The 21,562-nt window shown below is 38.1% G+C and overlaps 1 protein-coding gene across 1 annotated transcript in view; it reads left to right on the top strand.

Annotated features, from left to right (window-relative positions):
• The window catches only part of TDRD9 (tudor domain containing 9), a gene marked incomplete at both ends in the record, with an annotated part of 88,891 nt that overhangs the window by 27,480 nt on the left and 39,849 nt on the right, over nucleotides 1-21,562 (top strand). Inside the window, 7 exons of the mRNA XM_082485781.1 lie at nucleotides 1,477-1,574; nucleotides 2,028-2,249; nucleotides 4,547-4,669; nucleotides 7,010-7,090; nucleotides 9,542-9,706; nucleotides 18,885-18,988; nucleotides 20,630-20,688. Of these exons, the coding sequence (XP_082341907.1) occupies nucleotides 1,477-1,574; nucleotides 2,028-2,249; nucleotides 4,547-4,669; nucleotides 7,010-7,090; nucleotides 9,542-9,706; nucleotides 18,885-18,988; nucleotides 20,630-20,688 (852 nt within the window). The remainder of the gene's footprint in view (nucleotides 1-1,476; nucleotides 1,575-2,027; nucleotides 2,250-4,546; nucleotides 4,670-7,009; nucleotides 7,091-9,541; nucleotides 9,707-18,884; nucleotides 18,989-20,629; nucleotides 20,689-21,562) is intronic.

The following is a 21,562-nucleotide window of genomic DNA, read 5'->3' as shown; positions in this document are numbered from 1 at the left end:
CATGTTTGTGCCAGAGGGAAGCCAGTCAGCCTTTGTACAGCGTTGCTGTGACAGAACGTTATATATGACTTTTGCTGGGGAAAATACTTAGAAACTTGACCAAAGGTATTTTAAAGAGGACAGTTAATATTTTCCGGGGATGCTGATATTAAGTTCTGTTTTGTATGTGTTTAGTAGTGCTAAGTAAATAACTGTGCAGTGATTACCTATAGCTGTTGCAATATGCAGTATATAGGTACAGAACCGTTTTTGTTGGAGAGTGTGGCTTCAGGAGAACTCTTGATTTTTTTGATTTTTTTTTAATTTTTTTTAGTGCTTTATGAAACTGTCTTAATGAACTATCCAGCTTTTGAGGGTTTGTTTTATTGTGGGAATAACTCATTTTGTATTCCTTGACACTTGAAGACAATCTGGGGGTTGGAACACATTCAGGTATAGTACAGAGACAAAAGAAGTTGTTCCTTCTGCTTCACTGCTGTGTGAGATTTTTAGTAACCCTTCCAAAGAAAGGAAGCTATAACTGTATAGTCAGTTACTTAGTTTATAGCCTTTGTAGTAAATATTTCCTTTGTAAAAAGACTACTAGATTCCTTTCCCACTACAATGTGTATTTCTTATTTTTTTTTATTATTTGTATGCAAATAAGTAAGTGAATTTTGCTACAGTACCTCGTGAAACCCATTTGAAATAGAAAGCATTTCCACTTTTGATTTCAATATAGTGGGGTAATTTGCAGAATTGTTGCTTACCAAAGTCTTGTCCTGGCTTTCCCCTTCTACACTTGCTTCTACCACCTGTTCAATAGCTCTTCTGTTTTTCACGGTCAAACTGACAGCAAGCTGCTGAGCTGAAATGCATGGTAGCACTGTAAGATTTTTGTCCTGTATTTCCCAGTGCTAATGGTGACTAATTGCCAAGAGACTGCAGAACGTAGCATCACATTGAAATATCATCATGATACTTACCACACTTGTTTTAAATGTCAAGTCATAGAAATGTAGTGTGGTCTTTGTATCAAAGTATGGGTGATTTTGTACTGTGGATCTAGTAGGCATTAAGGGAAACAACGCATGGGTACATGAATAAGGCATATTTTTTCAGTATTGTCAAAAAAAGTTCTTGGGAACAGGGATGGATTTGGCAGTTGTAATGCAAACTATGCAAAAATACTGGGATTTTTTTATTAAGAGAAAAGCATATAGAATTAGAGAACGGTATACATCCTTGACCCTGACAGTGGCTTATAAGCAGAAGCAACAATGACTTTCACAACTGCTGCCAATAAAACAGCAGGTGCATAAACACAGAATATCTCTTCAGTCTATTAATATTAAAAAGTATTAGTTCTGTGAATACTTATAAGTATGTGATTCAAATTTGGTAGAAGTTTGGTTTCCAAATACTGTGATAATATTCTCCTGCTGGTCTTTCCCTTTCTGTATGAAATAACTTACTCTTGGTTATTTTTATGCCTAGATACTTCATTGTTTCAGTGTGAATCCAATGATTTGACTTCTATACCAATAACTAACCATAAATGTGTGGATATGCCTATAGCCAAACACAGGGAAGAGGTAATACCATTGTACTTTCTCTCATTATGGAATAAAGCTCAAAATAATGTTTTGTTTGGGTTTGTGGGTTTTTTTTTGTTGTTGTTTTGGTATTTTTTTTTTTTAGAAGGAAACTTCTGTTCTGGTTTTAAGCATTGTACAAAACTTTTGTTCATTGTACAAAGCCATTGTATAAAAATTCTTGGAGGAAGAAACATTGCTGTTATATTTTGCATAAATACCTATAAACAGGAAGTATGTAAGCAAGTTCATGCCCATGTTCTTTTCTGTCATCTTCTAATGTATTTTGGGAGTCCAGTTATCTACAGATGCCTAGGAGATGATAGAAAGTATAGCGCAATGTTTTACAGTGATTTGATATGTGGCCTGGAAGCTATTGGTATTTCAGATCTTTTTGAAATCTGTTTTGAGTTGTTTTGTAGACTTACAAGTTTTCTTGAAAAATTGTTTCAGATAGTGTCTCTGATAGAAAACAATTCAGTTGTGATTGTACAAGGAGCAACTGGCAGTGGTAAGAGTACACAGATTCCACAATATATTTTGGATTATTGCATTCAACAATCTATCTACTGCAACATTGCTGTTACCCAGCCTCGGAAAATTGGTGCCAGCAGCATTGCCAAGTGGATTAGCAAGGAACGATCATGGACACTAGGTGGATTTGTGGGATACCAGGTATAAGAAAATTTCAAATTGTATTAAACACATTAAAAAGTACTGTGTCTTCTTTCTTGATTACTTTTAAGCATATCTAGCATACTGAAGAAATGTTAGAGAATCTGCTTTTAAATTGGAATTGCAGGTTTCGGGCTGTCTCCTGTTAAACATTCGTAATTAAATGCTTAAGTTTTTAAAGTTGTGCAACTATAAATACTAGTGAGACTACAACAGAAATGTTTAGTTGTCTGCATTCTGATAATTGGACGCATCTATATTATCATTGAAATTGTTGCAGGAGAACTGTCACTTTTTTTTAAACTCCTAAATTAACATAGTTGATTTGTTTAACTTTGCTACATTTACTTGTCGGCTGTGTCAAAATTTTCATGCATTTATGGCCAGACTGTTTCATGAATGTCCTGTCATTTCTTCTTAACACATGAAGAACTTGAACTAGTTTTTCCTTTTCATTCTACCTCCTCCTCTTGTTTTGTCAAAAACTCAGCTTCAAACTCAATTCTATCCCTCCATTTATAAACTCGATGCCACTTTCATCTTTTGACACAGATATTGGTGCTTTAATCAGCTCTTTCTCAGTAACCACAATAAACTGCTCTGATCATTCTTTCACTGGTAGTTTAACAATAGCCGATCCTGGACTAGCTTCTCGGTGTCCTAAGAGCGGTGGGTTCACGCTAGTGAGAGGATGTTTATGGAGAGTTGTCTGTTGGGAGAAATACATGTTGTTTTCTTCTTCCTCTCCATTCTTTTTCTTGTTTCTTCCTTTCTTTCTTCCACTTAGGGTCATATATATATATATATATATATATATATATATAAAAAAATATATATGTTGGCTAACATGCATTTATGTCTTTCTTTTTCTTCATTGGTCTGTAGCTCCAGGTTACATCTGAATGTACTATGTGTGGTGCCCATTTATGTATGCTAGATACTTTCTCTTTGTTACCCATAAAACTGTTTTGCTCAGTTCCGGGTCTGAGGGTTTTTTATTTTTAACTGACAGTAGAGTTGTTTATAGTGTGGGGTCTGTAGCGTCAAGCTTCTGCCTCATCTGTTATCCCATGTCTGCTTTCTTCTGTTCTACATCATGTGCCTCCACTTTCCAAGGTCCCTGCTACTGTGCCAGGCCTGTATATCTCTACACTACACTAAATTGCTGTCACAGCTAGACCAAGTAAAGCAAAGGTGGAGGTGGACCAAGAAAAGTTCAGAGAGAGCAGGCCTGACATGCCTTAGTCCTGAGGCCTTGCAAACTCAGTACAAAGCTTATAGCCTGTTACTAGTAATAGCAGTACCATATTACAGGGTTACACAGATACATCAGCTTCATTTTCGCATGAAAAAGATCTTTATTGTCATCCCTACTGAATACTGTTTGTCTAAGTATCAAATCTTAGCAGTTCCTTTTGATGTATCTATAACAAATGCTGTAGTAGGAAAAATTATCCCCCCCCCCTTTTTTTTTTTTTACTGCAGATTATTTATGTTGGTTTTTTTCAGAAGTAGTTTCTAAGTGTTTTGTGTGACTTGATACCTCTAATTAAATAGTTATAAAATTGCTAAATTGATTCATTAGGGTAATGAATCTTAGAGACATTAAACAGTGGTGTACTTCCAAACTGTCTTCGGCACAGTGTATGTGGATGTGCTGTGCTTGTTTTACAAGTACGTGTGTGAACTGAGCAGAAATGGAAGTAGAAGAACAGTTGAGTGTCTGCTCTAGGCTGTTTTGAAAGCTGAAAGTGAGGAGATGGTCATGGTTCTGTCTACCTGCGTGGGTAGGGAGCACCTGAGATAGCTAAATTACAAAAGTATTTTAGAAATCATAAATACGTTGTTTCACATGGAGTTTTAGAACTTTCCTCTCAAGAATAAGTTGCCTGGTCTTGATGATATCTTAATGTCTTTCCTTTTCTCCTGTCCAGTAAGCAAATTAATGTTTTGGCAAAATCTTATTCTTTCTTAGTGGAAAGATCTATGTATGTACCTTTAAAAACCTTTAAAGAATTCTTTGCATGCTATAGCCCCCAGCAAGAAATTTTGCTCCTTTATTTTATAAACTTCTGTTTGTGTTTTTTTTTTTTTTCTTTCTCCAAAAGAAAATGTTTACTTCCTGAGTTAAGTGATTCTGGACTTTAAAAATACCTTTGTACAGAGGCTTTTACAAGTTTGAATGAATAATTCTCCTGGGTTTACGCTATATTTCATTCTGGAGTTCTTTCAGATGCATAATTCCTGTAAATGCATTAACTATCTGTTCCCGTCTATATTTTTTCTCATTGTGTTAGGTAAGCTTAGAGAATGTTTCCACAAAGGAGACAAGGTTGCTGTACATGACAACTGGAGTTCTTCTTCAGAAAATAGTTTGTGCCAAAAGCCTGGATGAATTCACACATATTTTCATTGATGAAGTAAGTTGATGGAAATAAATTTAAAACTCATATTAAGAAAACCTTTTTTTTTTCCTTCTTTCTTACCGTGCTAGAGAAAGAAAAATACAGACATCTACTTGTAAAGATGCTTCATATAAGTTGTCCCAGCTAACACTTCTTTAAATAGGCTTGTTTGGTGATCCTTTGAGCAATGAAGTTTAAAACTGAGGATGTGGGGCCTATTTTTGGGAGTGCTTATATTTTGGTATGAATAGCTTGAAATGTTTTCTCAAACCCACTGCCTGGATTTCAAGAACTTTTCTGACTAGGCCTACAAGGAGGAAGTAGATAGCATTCACTCTTTGTTGTTACTTTCTTTAGAAAGAGTCTTTACTCTTCAGGGATGTCCTGAAAAATAAAATAGCCTTCTGAAAATTCTGTCTTGTGGACAGACTTATAGTCCACTGCTGTGGATTCATCATTATTGTTGTCACTTCACTAAAAAGCTAAAGAAAATATATTTGTAGGATTTTTTTGTATTTTGTATATTTTTGTGTTTTTATGTTTATTTTCTGAGGTAAACAGTATTTGACTGTTAAATATAGTCAGATGTGAAATTGTGCTTTCACAAAACATGAATGTAAATCACAGGTAAGGTGTAGGACTAAATCTTGGGATGTAGTGGCACAGAAGAGGACTTTATTTTAATGCTGGTTTTCATTTTTATTTTGTTACAGTATTGTAGTAGAGAGCGACTTCGATTTGAAGAGCAGGGAGACAGTATACCATTAGTCCATTACAGCAATTATGAAGGCAGTCATGATTGCACTTGAAAAAAAATGATTGCACATTGAAAAACTGGAAAAGATTTAGCAAATAGTTAACACTTCTGTGTGAAGAAGCTTTAGAAGTTCGTTCAAAGACATAACCAAAAAACCCACCCCAAATCCTGAAGAATTGTGCCATTTGTCTTTACGGGAAAGATTTGAGACCACTTTAACATATTAGTAGGGTCTTGCAAACCTTAACATTTTTAAGCTTAAGATAAGGAAATGCAGATTTAGATGTAAGATGCAGAAGTTCAACAGTAGAAGCTGCTTACAGAGAGAAGTGTTAGATTGTTCCTTTATTAGGTATGAAAATAATTCAGTAAAGTTTTGCGGCCCCTTATGCAGGAGATCAGATTTATGCGGAGGTTTGGAAAACCTTGTTTGCTTGGGTGCTGTAATTTGAACTGATGAAATCAGCTTGTACCACTTCTTTCAGCAGCTCCTAGCTTTCGAGACTGCATGTGTGTTTTGCTTCCCCTGCCAAAATTCCAGTCCCTCCTCTCCTCTTCCCTGTATACCGCTTTTTTGCCGACGTTTACCTCACAAATTGTCATCTTAACCCAATAGTAGCCATTTTTTAACATGTCCCGCTGCTCGTTGCAGGGGTTTGGACTAGGTGGCCTTTAAAGGTCCCTTCCAACTCAATGATTCTATGATTTTAGCAACCAGATGCTCTCCCTTTCATTCTTAATTCTTCATCAGGTCTCAGCCCTGTTAGGGTACTACAGATGTTTAGGAACACCTAAGTGAACCTATGTCTGAAAATCATGACTTGTCACAGCAAGACCTTGCTGTCAGCCTGAAAACATCCTTGGCTAAATCTTTTTTCTTAATGGGGCAATACTGAATATAAATATATCTTTATACTATGTTAGAATATGTTAATTACCTTACAGGGAATGAATGTTGACCTTTGGAGGTTGAGTTCTGGAAAAAGCTGCTGAACTTGATATAGTTAAACTGTAATAATTCAATAAAGGGATATGATCATCCTCAATAATGTTGAAAAGAAGTATTTATTGAGCTGCAAGAAGCAGCCAGAAAACGCAGGTGCTAGGATATATAAAGAATTAAGTGGAAAATAATGTTTTGGAGAGCAGTTACGCATTTTCATCATAGCTAGAAGCCATTGGGAACAAGGAGAGTCTATTCAATTTGCTTAGCTGTTAAACAAGCTGACATAGTCCCTGCCTGGATCATTTACCAGTACAATTGACTTACCAAACTTCAGTATCACTTAAGCTGTTATTGTCAACCCTAGCAGAACTAGTGGCTAGAGCCACTAGATTAGTTTCCTAGTTATTACTCTATGATTTTCATTACTTAATAGCGGCATATGATTTTCACAAAAGGTGCTGTAGTCATCTGAACAGCTGTGTTGGGATTATTTTAAAAGGTGATTAACATGCATAATCTTAAAAGGTGTGTTTTCTTGTATGAGAATGTGTTGCACCAATTGCAAAAATAAAACATGGAGTAGCAAAGGAAGAGATTGTCAAAAAGAAGAGCATGAATTAGCAAATATTAAATCGTGGATAATGTTTTCCAGGTGCACGAGCGTACAGAAGAAATGGATTTCTTGCTCTTGGTGATCCGTAAACTGTTGCGTACAAATTCACAATTTGTAAAGGTAGGTTCAAAGTATATTCTGCTACTTTTTCTTGCAAGAATATATTTTTGTGTTTTTGATCTACAAAGGGCATGTTTTAAAGAACTTACCTTAAAATGTGTCGTTATTTTTTACTAAAATATTTAGTTTGCCACTCTTCATAAGCAAGCAAGCTAAAGGGCATTTTTTTCCTGGCTGCTATAATGTGTTCTGAGAGACTTTTTTTTTCTCATGTTAAAATGCATTAGTTTCTAAAATCTGCTTGCGGCTAAAAAATGCAAGATGGATATTTGACTCGATTTATGTATTGGGTATTAAGGTAGTGCTTATCCTTGGTTAAATATGTAGCATAAACTCGGAAATCCAGAGCTTTTTTTTTTTTTTTAAATTGGACAACATATTTGGAAAAATAGAAAAAAACAGAAATGCTGTATTGTAATTTCTGGTTGTAAAATATGGCTGAGATTTTTCTCTGCTTGTGAGGAAATTGTGCTTTGTACTAAAGCAGAGTCCGCAGAGATTTAGCATGACATATTTAGTCTTTGTGGTCTCAAAGTAATAGACTTCTGAATTTAAGAAATTAAATACAGGTGATAGGTTTAGGCTAACTCGGTGTATTTCTGTGCAGCTATTTGGAACCGCAGAAATTTAGCGAGACTGTTCATATCCCTTAAGTGCTTCAGTTAATTGTTCAGTTAATGCAAGCTGGTGTGTTCAAACCAGACATAGCTGGAATCTATGTTTGCTTTTTTGTGGCTATTGGAAAGGAATCTGTTCTTCTGTATGATTCACCGCATCAATTCAAACTCAGAAAACTTGATCTTTAGATCTTCAAAATGTGCTCTCGCTTGCTGAAAGTGCCCTTCCAGTTGGCATAGGGCATGTCTGTGCACTTCACACTTTTTCTTATCGGCAAGAAAAGGGATAAACTCATTTGCCTTTAAATTCAGAGACGGTAGCATGAAACTGTTCAACCTTTCTTAGCATTCGGCTCTGCTTACAAAGAGAGCCAAATAATTTGATCATACTCGGTTTGTGAAGAGTTTGCCCTTGATGCTGACTATCTGGTTGGTGTCAATGGCAGGAATCCCTACAGATCCTATTATCTTTTCTTGTACAGGTTCCTGAAAGATTCCGCCCCCCTCCCCCCCATGATTCTGGTTAAATCTCTCAAAATTGTTACTGGAAAACTTTTATCTCCTTTATATCCTCCTCTGCAGCTGCTTCTTCAGATAAGAGTTTCATATTGTGTAAATCTGAGACAATCTTACATTTGTGGGTGTGTGTGTCCCCCTTGAATTTTTTTTTTTATTGTGGGAAGAGGCGAACTCTTGATGTTAATTGCTGGGTTTTAACAGAGTGGAACAAGAATTTCAGTTTGAATCTATACACTAAGCCTAGTGCTTCCTGTTTCATCCCTTTTCAGCCCCTTTGGAAAAACTGAAGGAAAGGAGCTTTGATCATGTGGCAGATTAATTTAGAAAATGCAAGATTCTCCTCCCCATTCCCCTGGATTCTTGAAATAAAAGGGTGCAAGGAGGCCTATTTAAGTGAAACAAATGAATTTACAATTCAGGGTGACATGAATATATACGAGGTGTTTTTCTCCTAGTCTGGACATTGCAGACCTCAGAAGTAGCAGGCAATTCAACATTGTGTCAACTAGCAGCATGGCAAGAGTGGTTCTGACATGGAGGACAGGATCTACCTGTTGTGGTTCACCTACCAACTATGCTGAGTTTTCTGGCAGATGGCTGGTACAAATTATTGCTTTTAAATCACAGGGTAGACGTTTGACTGTTACAAGGTTGGTCTTGCAGGGATGGGATTGTTGCAATAAAACCTACAACTGTAAGAATGGCTCTATTGAGTCAGACCATATGGTGTAATTTCCAGTAGTGACTAGGAACAGCTGCTTAGGTAGGAAAGTGAAACAGGATAACGATAGTTGTATTTCCAGGTTCTAGCGAATCACCATTCAGGGACATGTGAAGTGAGAAGTTCAAAATAATACAGTAATATTTTTAAGACTGGGTTATAATTACAGTTACTGCTCTTACAGGGGTAAGCCTTTGGACGAAGTTAAAGGCACTGATATCTAATCTAACTGTTCAGTAAAACAATTGAAAATACTTAGTGCACGCTTTTTTCTTGAGGACCATGTAGGGATCATAAGCTTAAGGAAGAGTACTGTATGATTTTATGTTGAACTTTGATCACAGGAAAAGGTTTTGCACGGTCTGCCCTAGGCATCTAGCCTGAGCTGTTCTCTTACAGGTGGTTGCCTTTCTCCATATGCTGCCTAGGGAATCTTAAGCATTTAGCTTTGATTGTCTTAAATGTGCTTAGGATACGTACTTGTAGTAAACAAATTAGACCATATTAGCATAAAAAAAAAGTGGAGATTCCACCATAGCATGGCATTTCATGTCAACACCAATGTTTTTAAATTTGCTGTGCAATTTTTGACAGGTAATATTGATGTCTGCTTCCATCAACTGTAAAGAATTTGCTGATTACTTTGCACTTCCAGTTCATAACGGTCTGAATCCAGCCTATGTACTTAAGTTGGAAGGCAAACCTTATGCAATCGAAGAATATTATCTTGATGATTTGAAGCACACTGTTCATTTCAAGGTATTGTAAATATAACTATTTCTTTGGATGTAGTAAGAAAGAAATTGGAATAGTCAATTGAAAGCTGTGCAATAAAACTATACATAACCAATTTGACATTACACTTCTAGTATTAATATGTGATGATAAAACAGGAGTCTCCTTACCAGCAGCCTAGTTTTTCTTTCATGTAACAGAAATTGAATGTGAAGGGCTGGGAATCTTAAGTTGTATGTGGCATTTTGTTTGGTAGTTTGCATCCAAGATGAACAATGTAAGTCTGTGCAGAAGGTAACATATGAGGATCTATAGATCTCTTTGAATACAGCTGAGAATCTTGGAATATTTCCTTGCTTGGTTCATGTTGCTTTTAGGTAACAAAGCCAGAAAGAGTGAGGAAATGAAGAGAGTCATCAGAAAAGAAGCATCTACAATTGGAAGTTTGAGGTTATCAAGTTGGCTTCTCTATCAGCTGAGGCTCACGTGCTTCCTATTCCCCCCCCCCCCTTTTTTTTTTTTTTTTTTTTTTTTTTAAATAGTCCCAGAGCTGTTCTGCAGTAGTTTTGAACATATTTCTGTTGTAACCATGTAGGCCACCATGGACTCCAAACAGGAGTTTGTTTTACAGTTGAAAAACAGCTGTGTAGGAATTTACTTGAGCGTCTGAACTCTTTCAGTATTACAGTCTGAGGCAAAATAAGCAGGTTAAAGCAAAGTAGAACTAATGCACTCAGACTTTAAGTTACAACCACTCTAAAAATAACTGGGGCATGGGTGTAATTACTGGTCAATTTTGACAATTCAGAACACTGTTATAAAGTTAATACAATGAAGAATACAGGGGATGCACTTAAAAAGTAGCAGTATGTGAACATACTGTTATTCTTTAGGTTTCATCACTCAATTTTGCAGAAACTAAATTAGAGAAATAAACTAGTGTTTTATGGGAAACACAGAAGAAAATAACTGCTTATGCTGTACACAGCCCAGGTATTGGTTATGCATCAACACAGACAAGCTACAATAAAAGGCTGACAACTGCTGAAGTTGTAGTGCAACCAAAAAAATAAACTAAATGCATATAGCAGTTGGTCTGTCAGGTTTTATACGTTAGTATGGTAGCTCAGATAATATGGAGATTATATAATATATGATTTTTGTAAAAGATTTTTGATGGTAGATGACAACAAAAAGATAACTAAGAATTTCAGTAAGGAGTCTGCTTCAGTCAAGTTGCATTTGTCATTGCTGCACTTTGAGCTAAATGACAGCTGCCACACCTTTCGCCTCAAAGATCGTGAACAAAAGGAACTGCTTTCAGTGCTTATGCTTTCTTATTTTTTTTATTTTCTTTGTATATATGAGCATTTAACTTTGGGTGGTTTTTTTTTTGAAGTTTTCATCTGATTATCATGTGTTATCCTAGCTATAACTATTCTGTTGTTTAGTAGGAGGAGAGGAGTATGATTGTTCAAGAAGTTATTTGTGTCTTAGGGCAGCCTAGAAGCACATAAGTGCTTGATTTTTTTTTTTTTTAATTCTTTTTAAATATGTGTGGAAAAAAAAGGAGAAATTTAATTAGAAAGCAGTGATTTTTGGTCTTGCATCTTGTTTTTTATGGAGCTATGTGTGGAGATTTTCTCTGAATAGTAGTTTTATTTAAAAAATACTTGAAAACATGGAGGAGTCCAAGATCTATGTAATGCTGTAATAAAAATGAAAGCAGAGTCTGAGTGTTAAGGCAATTAGAGAGTTAATGCTGCCATATGGAAGCAGGGGCACATCTTTCATCATGCTGAGATCAAAATCAGATGCCTGAGGTACAGGCTTCAGGCTTTAGTTCTAAATATTTTATTGTTGCCTATAAAAGCCTGTAAAATTCACATAAAAGAATACAGAAGCTAAAAAAAGATTCTTCACTTCTTAGATAAACAGATTTTTCCTAAGTCTTATCTTTATTTTAAAATTAATAACTAAAATCAGATTACATAAGTCATAACTCATTGATTAAAGCATCTTGATTAGAATCAGTTTAGTCCTTTAACTGTCGTTTGCTGTGAGATATGAACCTTTGTCCTTTTTCAAAAGATTTTAAAATAATTGGATGTTACTGTATAAATATGAAATTCTGTTATGAATCCTGCAGAGCTCTTGGCTTGAATATGTCACCAGTTTCTGTAGGTGATAATGTTTTAAAACTATGCTTGAAATTAAAATTTTCTTTGAGCAGTTCTGACCTGGATAATTTGGGAATTCACTGAGACCAATTGCGATTTGGAAGATAAATAGAAATGGCAATCATTATTTTGTCGTCTTCTTCTGTATGCCTGTTTGCAGTAAACCCTTTGATATGGCTAGATAGACATGTAGATGGATCAAAGATAAAGCATTCCACTTGAATTGCTTCAATTGAATTGTGGAAAAGAATAAAATTAAGGGGGAAGGAAGGGAGAAACGCTTTTCAGTGTAGTACTAGTTTATTCTTGCCCAGATATTAGGCCATTTGTAGGTGCTACTGTTTAATTTTTCGGTATAGATTTCGAAATAGTAGTTTATTTTTCTTTGGGTATAATGCCCTCTGTAAGCACATTGTTCTGGATATTTGACTGGATCATTATTTTGTTGTATCAGCACAAGCTAATTTCCCTAAGGAATTAGTGAAACAGAAATTTTGATAAAAATGCATGAAGGCTGTATCTATAGGCAAATTTAAAGCTAGTTGTGTAAATGCTTACCTATTGCAGTAGTTTAATATTGGAGATATCAATTGCAAATTAATTGTATAGTTAATTCTGTGAGCAGATTAAAAAAATGTAAGCAACTAGGGGTTCTAAATGTTAGTCTTTGGCAGTAGATCTGTGAAATCCCATGTCTCTACTTCTTACCTAAGGCAAAAAAGAGAGTCCTATTTTTTGCTTGCAAATGTAAAAACTCCTTCATATCCCTGGAACTGAAGTCAGAGTCCAGATAAAAGGTAGTGAACTGCTGTCAAAACCTATTCTGACTGTGTTGTATTATTTCAGTCAGCTCTGACTGGGATTTTGGACTTGCTGTTTGTCACATCCTTACCTTTTATTAGAAGTGATGTGACAGCCTTGTCATGTTAAAGAATACTAAAGGTACAATTGGTAACAAAATTAGAGAGACAAATTTGACAGTTACTTAAGCAGGGGTAATGTAGAAACAAAAATCTTATGTTCAAGCAGCCCAGAAAAGATTAATTCCTTAGCTTATCACATGTATCGGGGGGAAAAAAAAAAGTGCTACTTAACAAAACTACTGGGAATGTGGTCTTTGGTTTCTCATTGCTCATTCTCATTTCTCAAGCTTCATTGGAAAAGCATTACTATAGTGGTTTAAAAAGTTCTGGGATTGACAGAGTTGTACACCTGAAAAGTCTCCCTGGCTGGTTGATTCAAGTGGATCAGAGAAGTGGAAAGAGTATTGTCAAGTTATTACAGATGGCTTTTTTTGATCCTCCAGTCCATCATCTATGAGAACAAACTAGGATAATTTGGTCAGGGTTTTCAGAAAGGAGTCTTTCTGCAGACAGCAAGGCAACCTCGGGTTGACATGATGTAGTGGTACAGGTTGGCTGTTCCAGTAAGGGTTGGAAAGCTGAGGACTGAGTTTGCAGTAGCAAAAGCTGATATAAATCACTGTTGCCAAATTAATGTTAGCAGTGCTGCTTTTGTGATTCCATCATGAGCTACTTCAGAAAGGGAAACTGGTAGAAAAATAACTTCGTTTTAATACTTCAAATAGAATCATAGAATGGTTTAGGTTGGAAAGGACCTTGAAGATCGAGTTCCAACTCCCCTGCCATAGGCAGGGACACCTCCCACTAGACCAGGTTGCCCAAGGCCACGTCCAGCCTGGTCTTGAACACCTCCAGGGATGGGGCCTCAACAACCTCTCTGGGCAACCTGTTCCAGTGCCTTAGCACCCTCAAAGTGAAAAACTTCCTAATGTTCAATCTGAACCTGCCCTCTTCCAGTTTGAAGCCATTCCCCCTTGTCCTATCGCTACACACACTAGTAAAAAGTCCTTCCCCAGCTCTCCTGTAGTCCCTCTTTAGGTACTGGAAGGCCGCAATAAGATCTCCCCGGAGCCTTCTCTTCTCCAGGCTGAACAGCCCCAACTCTTTCAGCCTCTCCTGCACACTGCTGGCTCATGTTGAGCTTCTTGTCAATCAGCACCCCCAGGTCCTTCTCCTCAGGGCTGCTCTCCAACCATTCCCCCCCCCCCGCCCCGAGCCTGTATTTGTGCTTGGGATTGCCCCAACCCAGATGTAAGACCTTGCACTTGGCATTGTTGAACTGCATGAGTTTGGCTTGGGCCCACCTCTCCGGCCTGTCGAGGTCCCTCTGGATGGCATCCCTCCCCTCCAGCGTGTCTACCTCGCCAAACAGCTTGGTATCATCGGTAGACTTGCTGAGGGTGCACTCGACCCCACTGTCCATGTCACCGACAAAGATGTTGAACAATACAGGCCCCAGTACTGACCCCTGAGGAACGCCAGTCATCACTGCTCTCCATTTTGACATCAAGCCAATGACTGCAACTCTTTGAATGCGACCGTCCAGCCAGTTCTTTATCCACCGAGTGGTCCATTTGTTGAATCCACGTCTCTTCAATTTAGAGACCAGGATATCGTGTGGGACAGTGTCAAACGCTTTGCACAAGTTCAGGTAGATGACATCAGTTGGTCTTCCCGTGTCCAATGCCCCTGTAACCCCTTCATAGAAGGCCACCAGATTTGTCAGGCATGACTTGCCCTTGGTGAAACCATGCTGGCTGTCACCAATCACCTCCTTGTTTTCTATGTGCTTCAGCAGAGTTTCCAGGAGGATCTGCTCCATGATCTTGCCAGGCACAGAGGTGAGACTGGCCTGTAGTTCCCTGGGTCTTCCTTGTTTCCCTTTTTGAAAATAGGGGTTGTTTCCCCTTTTCCAATTGGCAGGAACCTCTTCAGACCGCCACGACTTATCAGATATGATGGCTAGTGGCTGAGTGACCTCATCTGCTAGCTCCCTCAGGACCTGCGGATGTATCTTATCAGGTCCCATGGACTTGTGCATCTTCAGATTCCTCAGGTGGTCTCGTACTTGATCTTCACCTACAGTGGGCGGTTCTCCATTTTCCCAATCCTCGTCTTTGCATTCTGCGTCATGGGCAGTGCGGCTGCAGTCCTTGCCAGTGAAGACTGAGGCAAAAAAGTCATTGAGTAACTCAGCTCTGCCTCTGTCCCGGGTAACCAGTTCCTGCGTCTCCTTCCGGAGAGGGCCCACAGTTTCCCTAGTCTTTCTTTTCTCGCTGACATACTTAAAGAAGGATTTTTTGTTTGTCTTGATGTCCCTGGCCAAATTTAGTTCTATCTGGGCTTTAGCTTGTCTGGATGTCATCTCCAAACACGTTGAGGAACAGGAAGTTATTGGAAGTGGTCAACATGGATTTACCAAGGGTAGATCGTGCTTGACCAATCTGATAGCTTTCTATGATGTTATAACTGGTTGGCTGGATGAGGGGAGAGTTGTGGATGTCATCTACCTTACCTTGACTTTAGCAAGGCTTTTGACACTGTCTCCCATGACATCCTCATTAGGAAGCTGAGGAAGTATGGGCTAGATGAGGTGACAGTGAGGTGGATTGAGAGTTGGCTGCGGGACAGAACTCAGAGGGTTGTGATCAGCGGCACAGAGTCTAGTTGGAGGCCTGTAACCAGTGGTGTCCCCCAGGGGTCAATACTTGGTCCCATTTTGTTTAATATATTCATTAATGACCTGGATGAGGGGACAGAGTGTATCCTCAGCAAGTTTGCTGATGATACCAAACTGGGTGGGGTGGCTGACACCCCAGAGGGCCGTGCTGCCATCCAGCGTGATCTGGACAGGCTGGAGAGCTGGGCAGAGAAGAACCTAATGAGGTTCAACAAAACCAAGTGCAAGGTCCTGCACCTGGGGAGGAAGAATGCTAGGCACCAGTATAGGTTAGGGGCGGACCTGCTGGGAAGTAGCTCGGAGGAGAAGGATCTGGGGGTCGTGGTAGACAGTAAATTATCCATGGCCCAGCAATGTGCCCTTGTTGCCAAAAAGGCCAATGGAATCCTGGGCTGCATAGGGAAGAGTGTGGCCAGTAAGTAGGTCGAGGGAGGTCATTCTCCCCCTCTACTCTGCACTGGTGAGGCCACAACTGGAATACTGTGTCCAGTTTTGGGCTCCCCAGTTCAAGAGGGACAGGGAACTGCTGGAGCGAGTCCAGCGAAGGGCAACTAAGATGATTAAGGGCTTGGAGCATCTCCCTTATGAGGAAAGGCTGAGAGAGCTGGGACTCTTTAGCCTGGAGAAGAGAAGGCTGAGGGGAGACCTCATTATGGCGTACAAGTATCTAAAGGGTGGGTTGAAGGAGGATGGAGCCAGGCTCTTTTCAATGGTTCCAAGTGACAGGACGAGAGGTAACGGGCACAAATTAGAACACAGGAAGTTCCGTTCAAATACACGGAAACAGTTCTTTACGGTGAGGGTGAGAGAGCACTGGCACAGGCTGCCCAGGGAGGTTGTGGAGTCCCCTTCTCTGGAGATTTTCAAGACCCACCTGGATGCAGTCCTGAGTAATGTGCTCTAGGCAATCCTGCTTTAGCAGGGGAGTTGGACTAGATGATCTCTAGAGGTCCCTTCCAACTCTGAAAATTCTGTGATTAACCCGATCCCTGTCTGCTCGAACGATTCTTCTGTATTCTTCCCAGGCTACCCACCCCTGTTTCCGCTCCCTATAGGCCTCCTTTTTCCTTCTGGTCATGTCCAGGAGCTCCTTGTTCATCCAAGCAGGCCTCCTGGCTTTTCTGCCTGCCTTCCTCTTTGTAGGGATGCATTGCTCCTGAGCTTGGAGGAGGTGGTCCTTGAATATTAACCAACTTTCTTGGACCCCCCCCTTCCCTCCAGTGCTTCATCCCGTGGCACCGCACCAAACAGATTCTTCAAGAGGCCAAAGTCAGCTCTCCCAAAGTCCAGGGTGGTCAGCCTGCTGCGCACCTTCCTCACTGCCTCGAGGATCTCGAACTCGACCATTTCATGGTTGCTACAGCCCAGGCTACCCTTGAGTTTGACCCTGTCTACCAGCCCTTCCTTGTTGGTAAGGACAAGGTCCAGCATAGCTCCTCTCCTCGTTGGCTCCTCAACCACTTGGAGAAGGAAGTTGTCATCAACGCAATCCAAGAACCTCCTGGATTGCCTATGCCTGGCTGTGTTACCCTTCCAACAGATGTCGGGGTGGTTGAAGTCACCCATGAGAACGAGGGTCTGTGAACGTGATGCCGCCCCTATCTGTCTATAGAGGCCTTCATCCACTCGGTCTTCTTGGTCGAGTGGCCTGTAGCAGATCCCCACTGTAATGTCCCCTGCTCCCGATTTCCCTTTAATCCTGACCCATAGGCTCTCAGTTGGCTCTTTATCCATCCCTAGGCTGAGCTTCATGCATTCCAGTTGCTCCTTCACATATACAAATACGATGCATTCCAATTTTCAGTATATCTTTTAATTGCTTTTTTGTTCGTTGAAAACTTGACCAAGAATCTTCACTTGCTTATATGATAACTGAATTGGAATAAATGTGTAATCAAAGCCCTGTGAAATGTGGACATACTTTCTGCTGCTTTTACAGGGAAAGCTGGAATACCTAGATTTTGTGTGTAGAAACCTTTAAGTATTACTCTTGGCCATTCAGATTTAATTTTTAATTTCTTTTGAGGAGTGGCTTTTTCCTTACACTTTGTATCCTTGTTAAAAGTCAGTGGCTACAGCTGCATCTTATCTTATGTATTTATCTGCACATATTTACCAGTTACTACTGACTACTGCATTTTTATTGTTATTGTGCAGTCTAGTTCTTAAGGAGTGTTATGCTTAAAGCACAAATGCTCAGTTTTCATTGTCACTTCAATTATAGTACCATTCTGTAAAAGTAAAAATGAGAAGTCCAAGCCTAAATAAATTTGAATGATGAAATACTCTTGTAGTGTATCAAGCAGCAGGTGAAGGTGACTGATAGGCTAATAGAAATACTTCATTGAGCATAAACGTAAAAATGGAGGTTTGCTAACTAGTGCGAAAATGTGTGATTTCCTAAAGTATACATACACAACCTGCAGATAAAGAATGTAAAGGCTGATCACTTGAGCCTATTGAACCTATTGGTTTTCTTGGCAAAATTTTGGATGACTTAAACTGTTAGATTTCAGCATAAAAGTGAATAAAGTATTTCAGTTGAGGGTGGAGGGAAGAGGAAAGAACTTCAAAGGCATAATACAAGGGAGAGAAGTGCATTTGACTTTAGGCTTTCTAATCATGTGAAGTATGTGGAGGGCAGATTACACTGTAATATAATTCTAGAGAAGTTAGAGATAGCAGTTAGTCAAGGAAAGAGTTTCCACTAGAATGAGGAGAAACCCTGAGAATGAAAGGTGAGCAATGATCAAAAGCTCCTTTCCTTAAAAGGAAAAATAATACGTAATCCTATAGACCATTTCCAGAGTATTTCTAGCTCATTAAGCATTTTCTTTTTACAATTGAAATGTGATTAAGTTATTGTGTTTGGTCTGAAGACTTGATGGTTTGTGTTCGTAAATATTAAAGCTGAGTCTGTGACAGAATACTAGAAAACAGTGTAGATATGACTCATCAGGGTTATATTGTGTACATCAGAACCACAGTTTTCTGACAGGGTATGACCTAAAACACAAAAGCCATTAAATGCAAAGATAATTTAAATAAGAGGTATGTGATTTATTTGGCAATCAGGTAGAAAACTGTATTATAGCACCTGTGGGAAGGATTGTGCCTGCCTTATACAAATTTGTTGTCGTCTTGTCATCCTGTTCCTATGGGTTGTACTTAGTCTCATGTGCATAGCTCTTCTGGATAAGGAGTATGCCCTTCAGATGTTAGGGGATGGAGTGTGGGCTAGTGCTTATCTTAAGTAGGTAAATATCAGATGTATTTCTTTAGCATTAGAATGGTAGGATGCTTGAAGGAAAATGTCTGCTTAGGAGGTAATGAATGCTCCAGATTAAGTTACTTCTTTGGACAGCTTCTGTGCTGGATCAGTTTTAATTGAAAAGCACTTGACAAACCGTCACACATATATGATCTACAGTCTTTTAGCCTGTTATACTTTGTTAACGTCAATACTTTCTTCTCCACAGCTTCCTCCTCAAAGAATTGAGGAACCAGTGATAGTGAGGGAAATGTATGAAGTAGCAGTGTCTTTGATTCAGTCATTTGATGAGTTGGAGATGAAGAGCAATAGGTAAGATACAGTGCAAGATACTCAGATGCACAGGTTTACACATTGTCAGTCATTCTTTGGGGAAGTAAGATGCTAATTAAGAAACAGCAGCCTGTGTAGTGTAGTTATTAGTGGTAACTTAATTTTCTATGCATCTTTGCTTTTATTTTATATATTCATGTGATTTCTACTTTGGTTAGTCATACAGAGAGTGCTTATAGGTCTTACTGAATGCCCTGTGTTCTTGAAATACGCTACTTGCCCTGGAGTTTAAGTGACCATTCCAGCTAGCCATGTTATATGGAAACTAGATACTTTGCTGTAGACCAAAGCTGAGTATTATTTATATGGAGAATAAAACCAGAAATGCTATTTTGTATTGTAAACAAAAACAAGCTATGTTAAGCTATGAAAAAAAGAATACAGACTAGGCATTAATTTTCACTGGCTGTTTAACTTAATGCCTTACTGTCTTTTGAAATAAGTAAATAATAATTTTTGTTACTCTCTGCGTTTTATTAAATTGATGTTTGGTATCTGAAAATGTAGTAAAGTTGCTTCTACAACTTTGGTCTAATGCTGAGTACGTATTTACTTTAGGAATGTTTTTTATTCCCGCGTATTTGAATCATTTATAAATGTATGCTGAAGAAATAATTCTGTTTTGTAAGCCTAATTTTTTTTTTTTTTCAAACTTAGGATTATGTAAACTTTGAAATTTTAAGAAAGCGTTACTTAAGCTCACCTGAGCAATTATTGAGTGAACTGCTATGTACCTCCATCAACACTTGTATTTCAAATACAATAAATTTGACACTAATTTTTTTTACAATATATAGTGACTTCTGAGCTTTTTATCTTGATGATTTCTTTTGATCTTTTCAATTAAGCTGTTGTACTGTAGTTTAGAATAGCAAAATTAAACCACCTTTTACTTGTAAAAGGTAGCTTATTAGTAAACATGAAGGCATGAGAATTTCGGCATTCAAATACCAAAAGGGCTATTACGAACATTCATTGACGTGAACCTTCCACTGAAAATTATACTTTCTGTTGATTATATAGTTTGAGAGTAGAGAATTTTAAGATGCATGAAAGCATTTTGTATCAGAATGATTACTACCAAAAATATGAGTTCTGTATTATGTTAAGGTGATTTTAGCTTCCTGACTTGTAATAGATAATCTTAGAGGGAGACATCGTCAATTAAAGTCATGAACTGTAGCTCTTGATAGTGGTTAAGTTTTCTTACATGCTAAGCTTTTGTTGAAGGTGTCTAGTGATATTTCTAGAATACAAAAGTATTACATATACTTGAGAAATTACTGAATAAGTTTGCATAGAATTCTGCAGGAGTATACTACCTTTTCATTTTAAGATCTTTGGTAATGTAATTTTGATTAATTCATAGGTAAATAGAGTGTTTCTGTTTTAACATAATTTTGAAGACAAAACTAGACCTAAGGATCTGGTTCCAGTTTTTATATGCTGTGTTTTTCAGAAAGTGTAGAAGGAAATAGTGTTTTGAATTCCATTTCTTCGGGAAGTTTAAATACATATTACAAAAAATGTGCAGTTCTGCTTGTTCTTTCAAATAAAATATCTTGGGCTAGTAAAGTAAGTTGATGTTGTAAAACTAATGAAACTGCATGTTTTTGTTAGGGAGGAAAAAAGGTTGAGTGCTACATCAGAACGTGGAAGTGTGCTAGTATTTTTACCAGGTGAGTATATGTCTTAATAATTTGCTTTTTCCTTATTTGTCATCTAACAAGCTTTCTTCTGGTGCTTCTTCTAAGGATTTACTAAATATATATTTAACTGGGATTTGTTGATCTAGTAGGTTATTTTTCTTGCAAACCTGTTTAAATATGGCAATAATTGGAAAAGCAATGAATCAAAAATTAAAATTTTGTTTTAGAAATGAAGTTACAGTAATAAAATTAATTCTACAGTTAATCCACAGAAATTCAGTTGCTTAATTTTTTAGTTAGTTATTAAATATTGTATATAGTTCTTAGGATTCTTTTAGAGACGTTTTCTTATCTGCGTATAATGTAGTCTCTTCCCTGGATTCTATTTAGATTCTAGTAGTAAAAGTTAAAAATAATTTTTTTCTTTCCATGTACGTTGGTTGGTGTAGTAGGAATGCAGGACGACATAGTATATAATGATCAGAGAATTGGTTATATATAGTTTTTGTCGTCTTTAAGCAATAAACCTAGATTATCTTACACTGCCTCTAAAATCTAGCGAAGGGATTCAAGTACGAATGACTACCAAAACAAAAGGATACAATAATTTTTGTGTAACTAAGCTACAGCCTAGATTTCTCAAGCATCACAAACCTACTACCTGGTGCTTTCACGTATTCTTTTACTTCAGGGACGTGAAAGTTGGCTAGTTGAAAACTTTGAGAAGACTTGTGCATGTTCTAGTGGAGGGTCAACTTGGAGTCAGGAGCAGCTGTTTCCTTGGGGACACTGAGGTCTATCCCTTTCAAGGCCAGGCTGGATGGGGCTTTGAGCAACCTGGTCTAGTGGAAGGTGTCCCTGCCCATGGCAGAGGGGTCGGAACTAGATGATCTTTAAGGTCCCT

The sequence above is a fragment of the Vanellus vanellus genome (genome assembly GCF_965231255.1).
Source record: "Vanellus vanellus genome assembly, chromosome: 6".
In the NCBI taxonomy this organism is placed as follows: domain Eukaryota; kingdom Metazoa; phylum Chordata; class Aves; order Charadriiformes; family Charadriidae; genus Vanellus; species Vanellus vanellus.
This window is presented reverse-complemented; position numbering and strand designations above follow the sequence as displayed.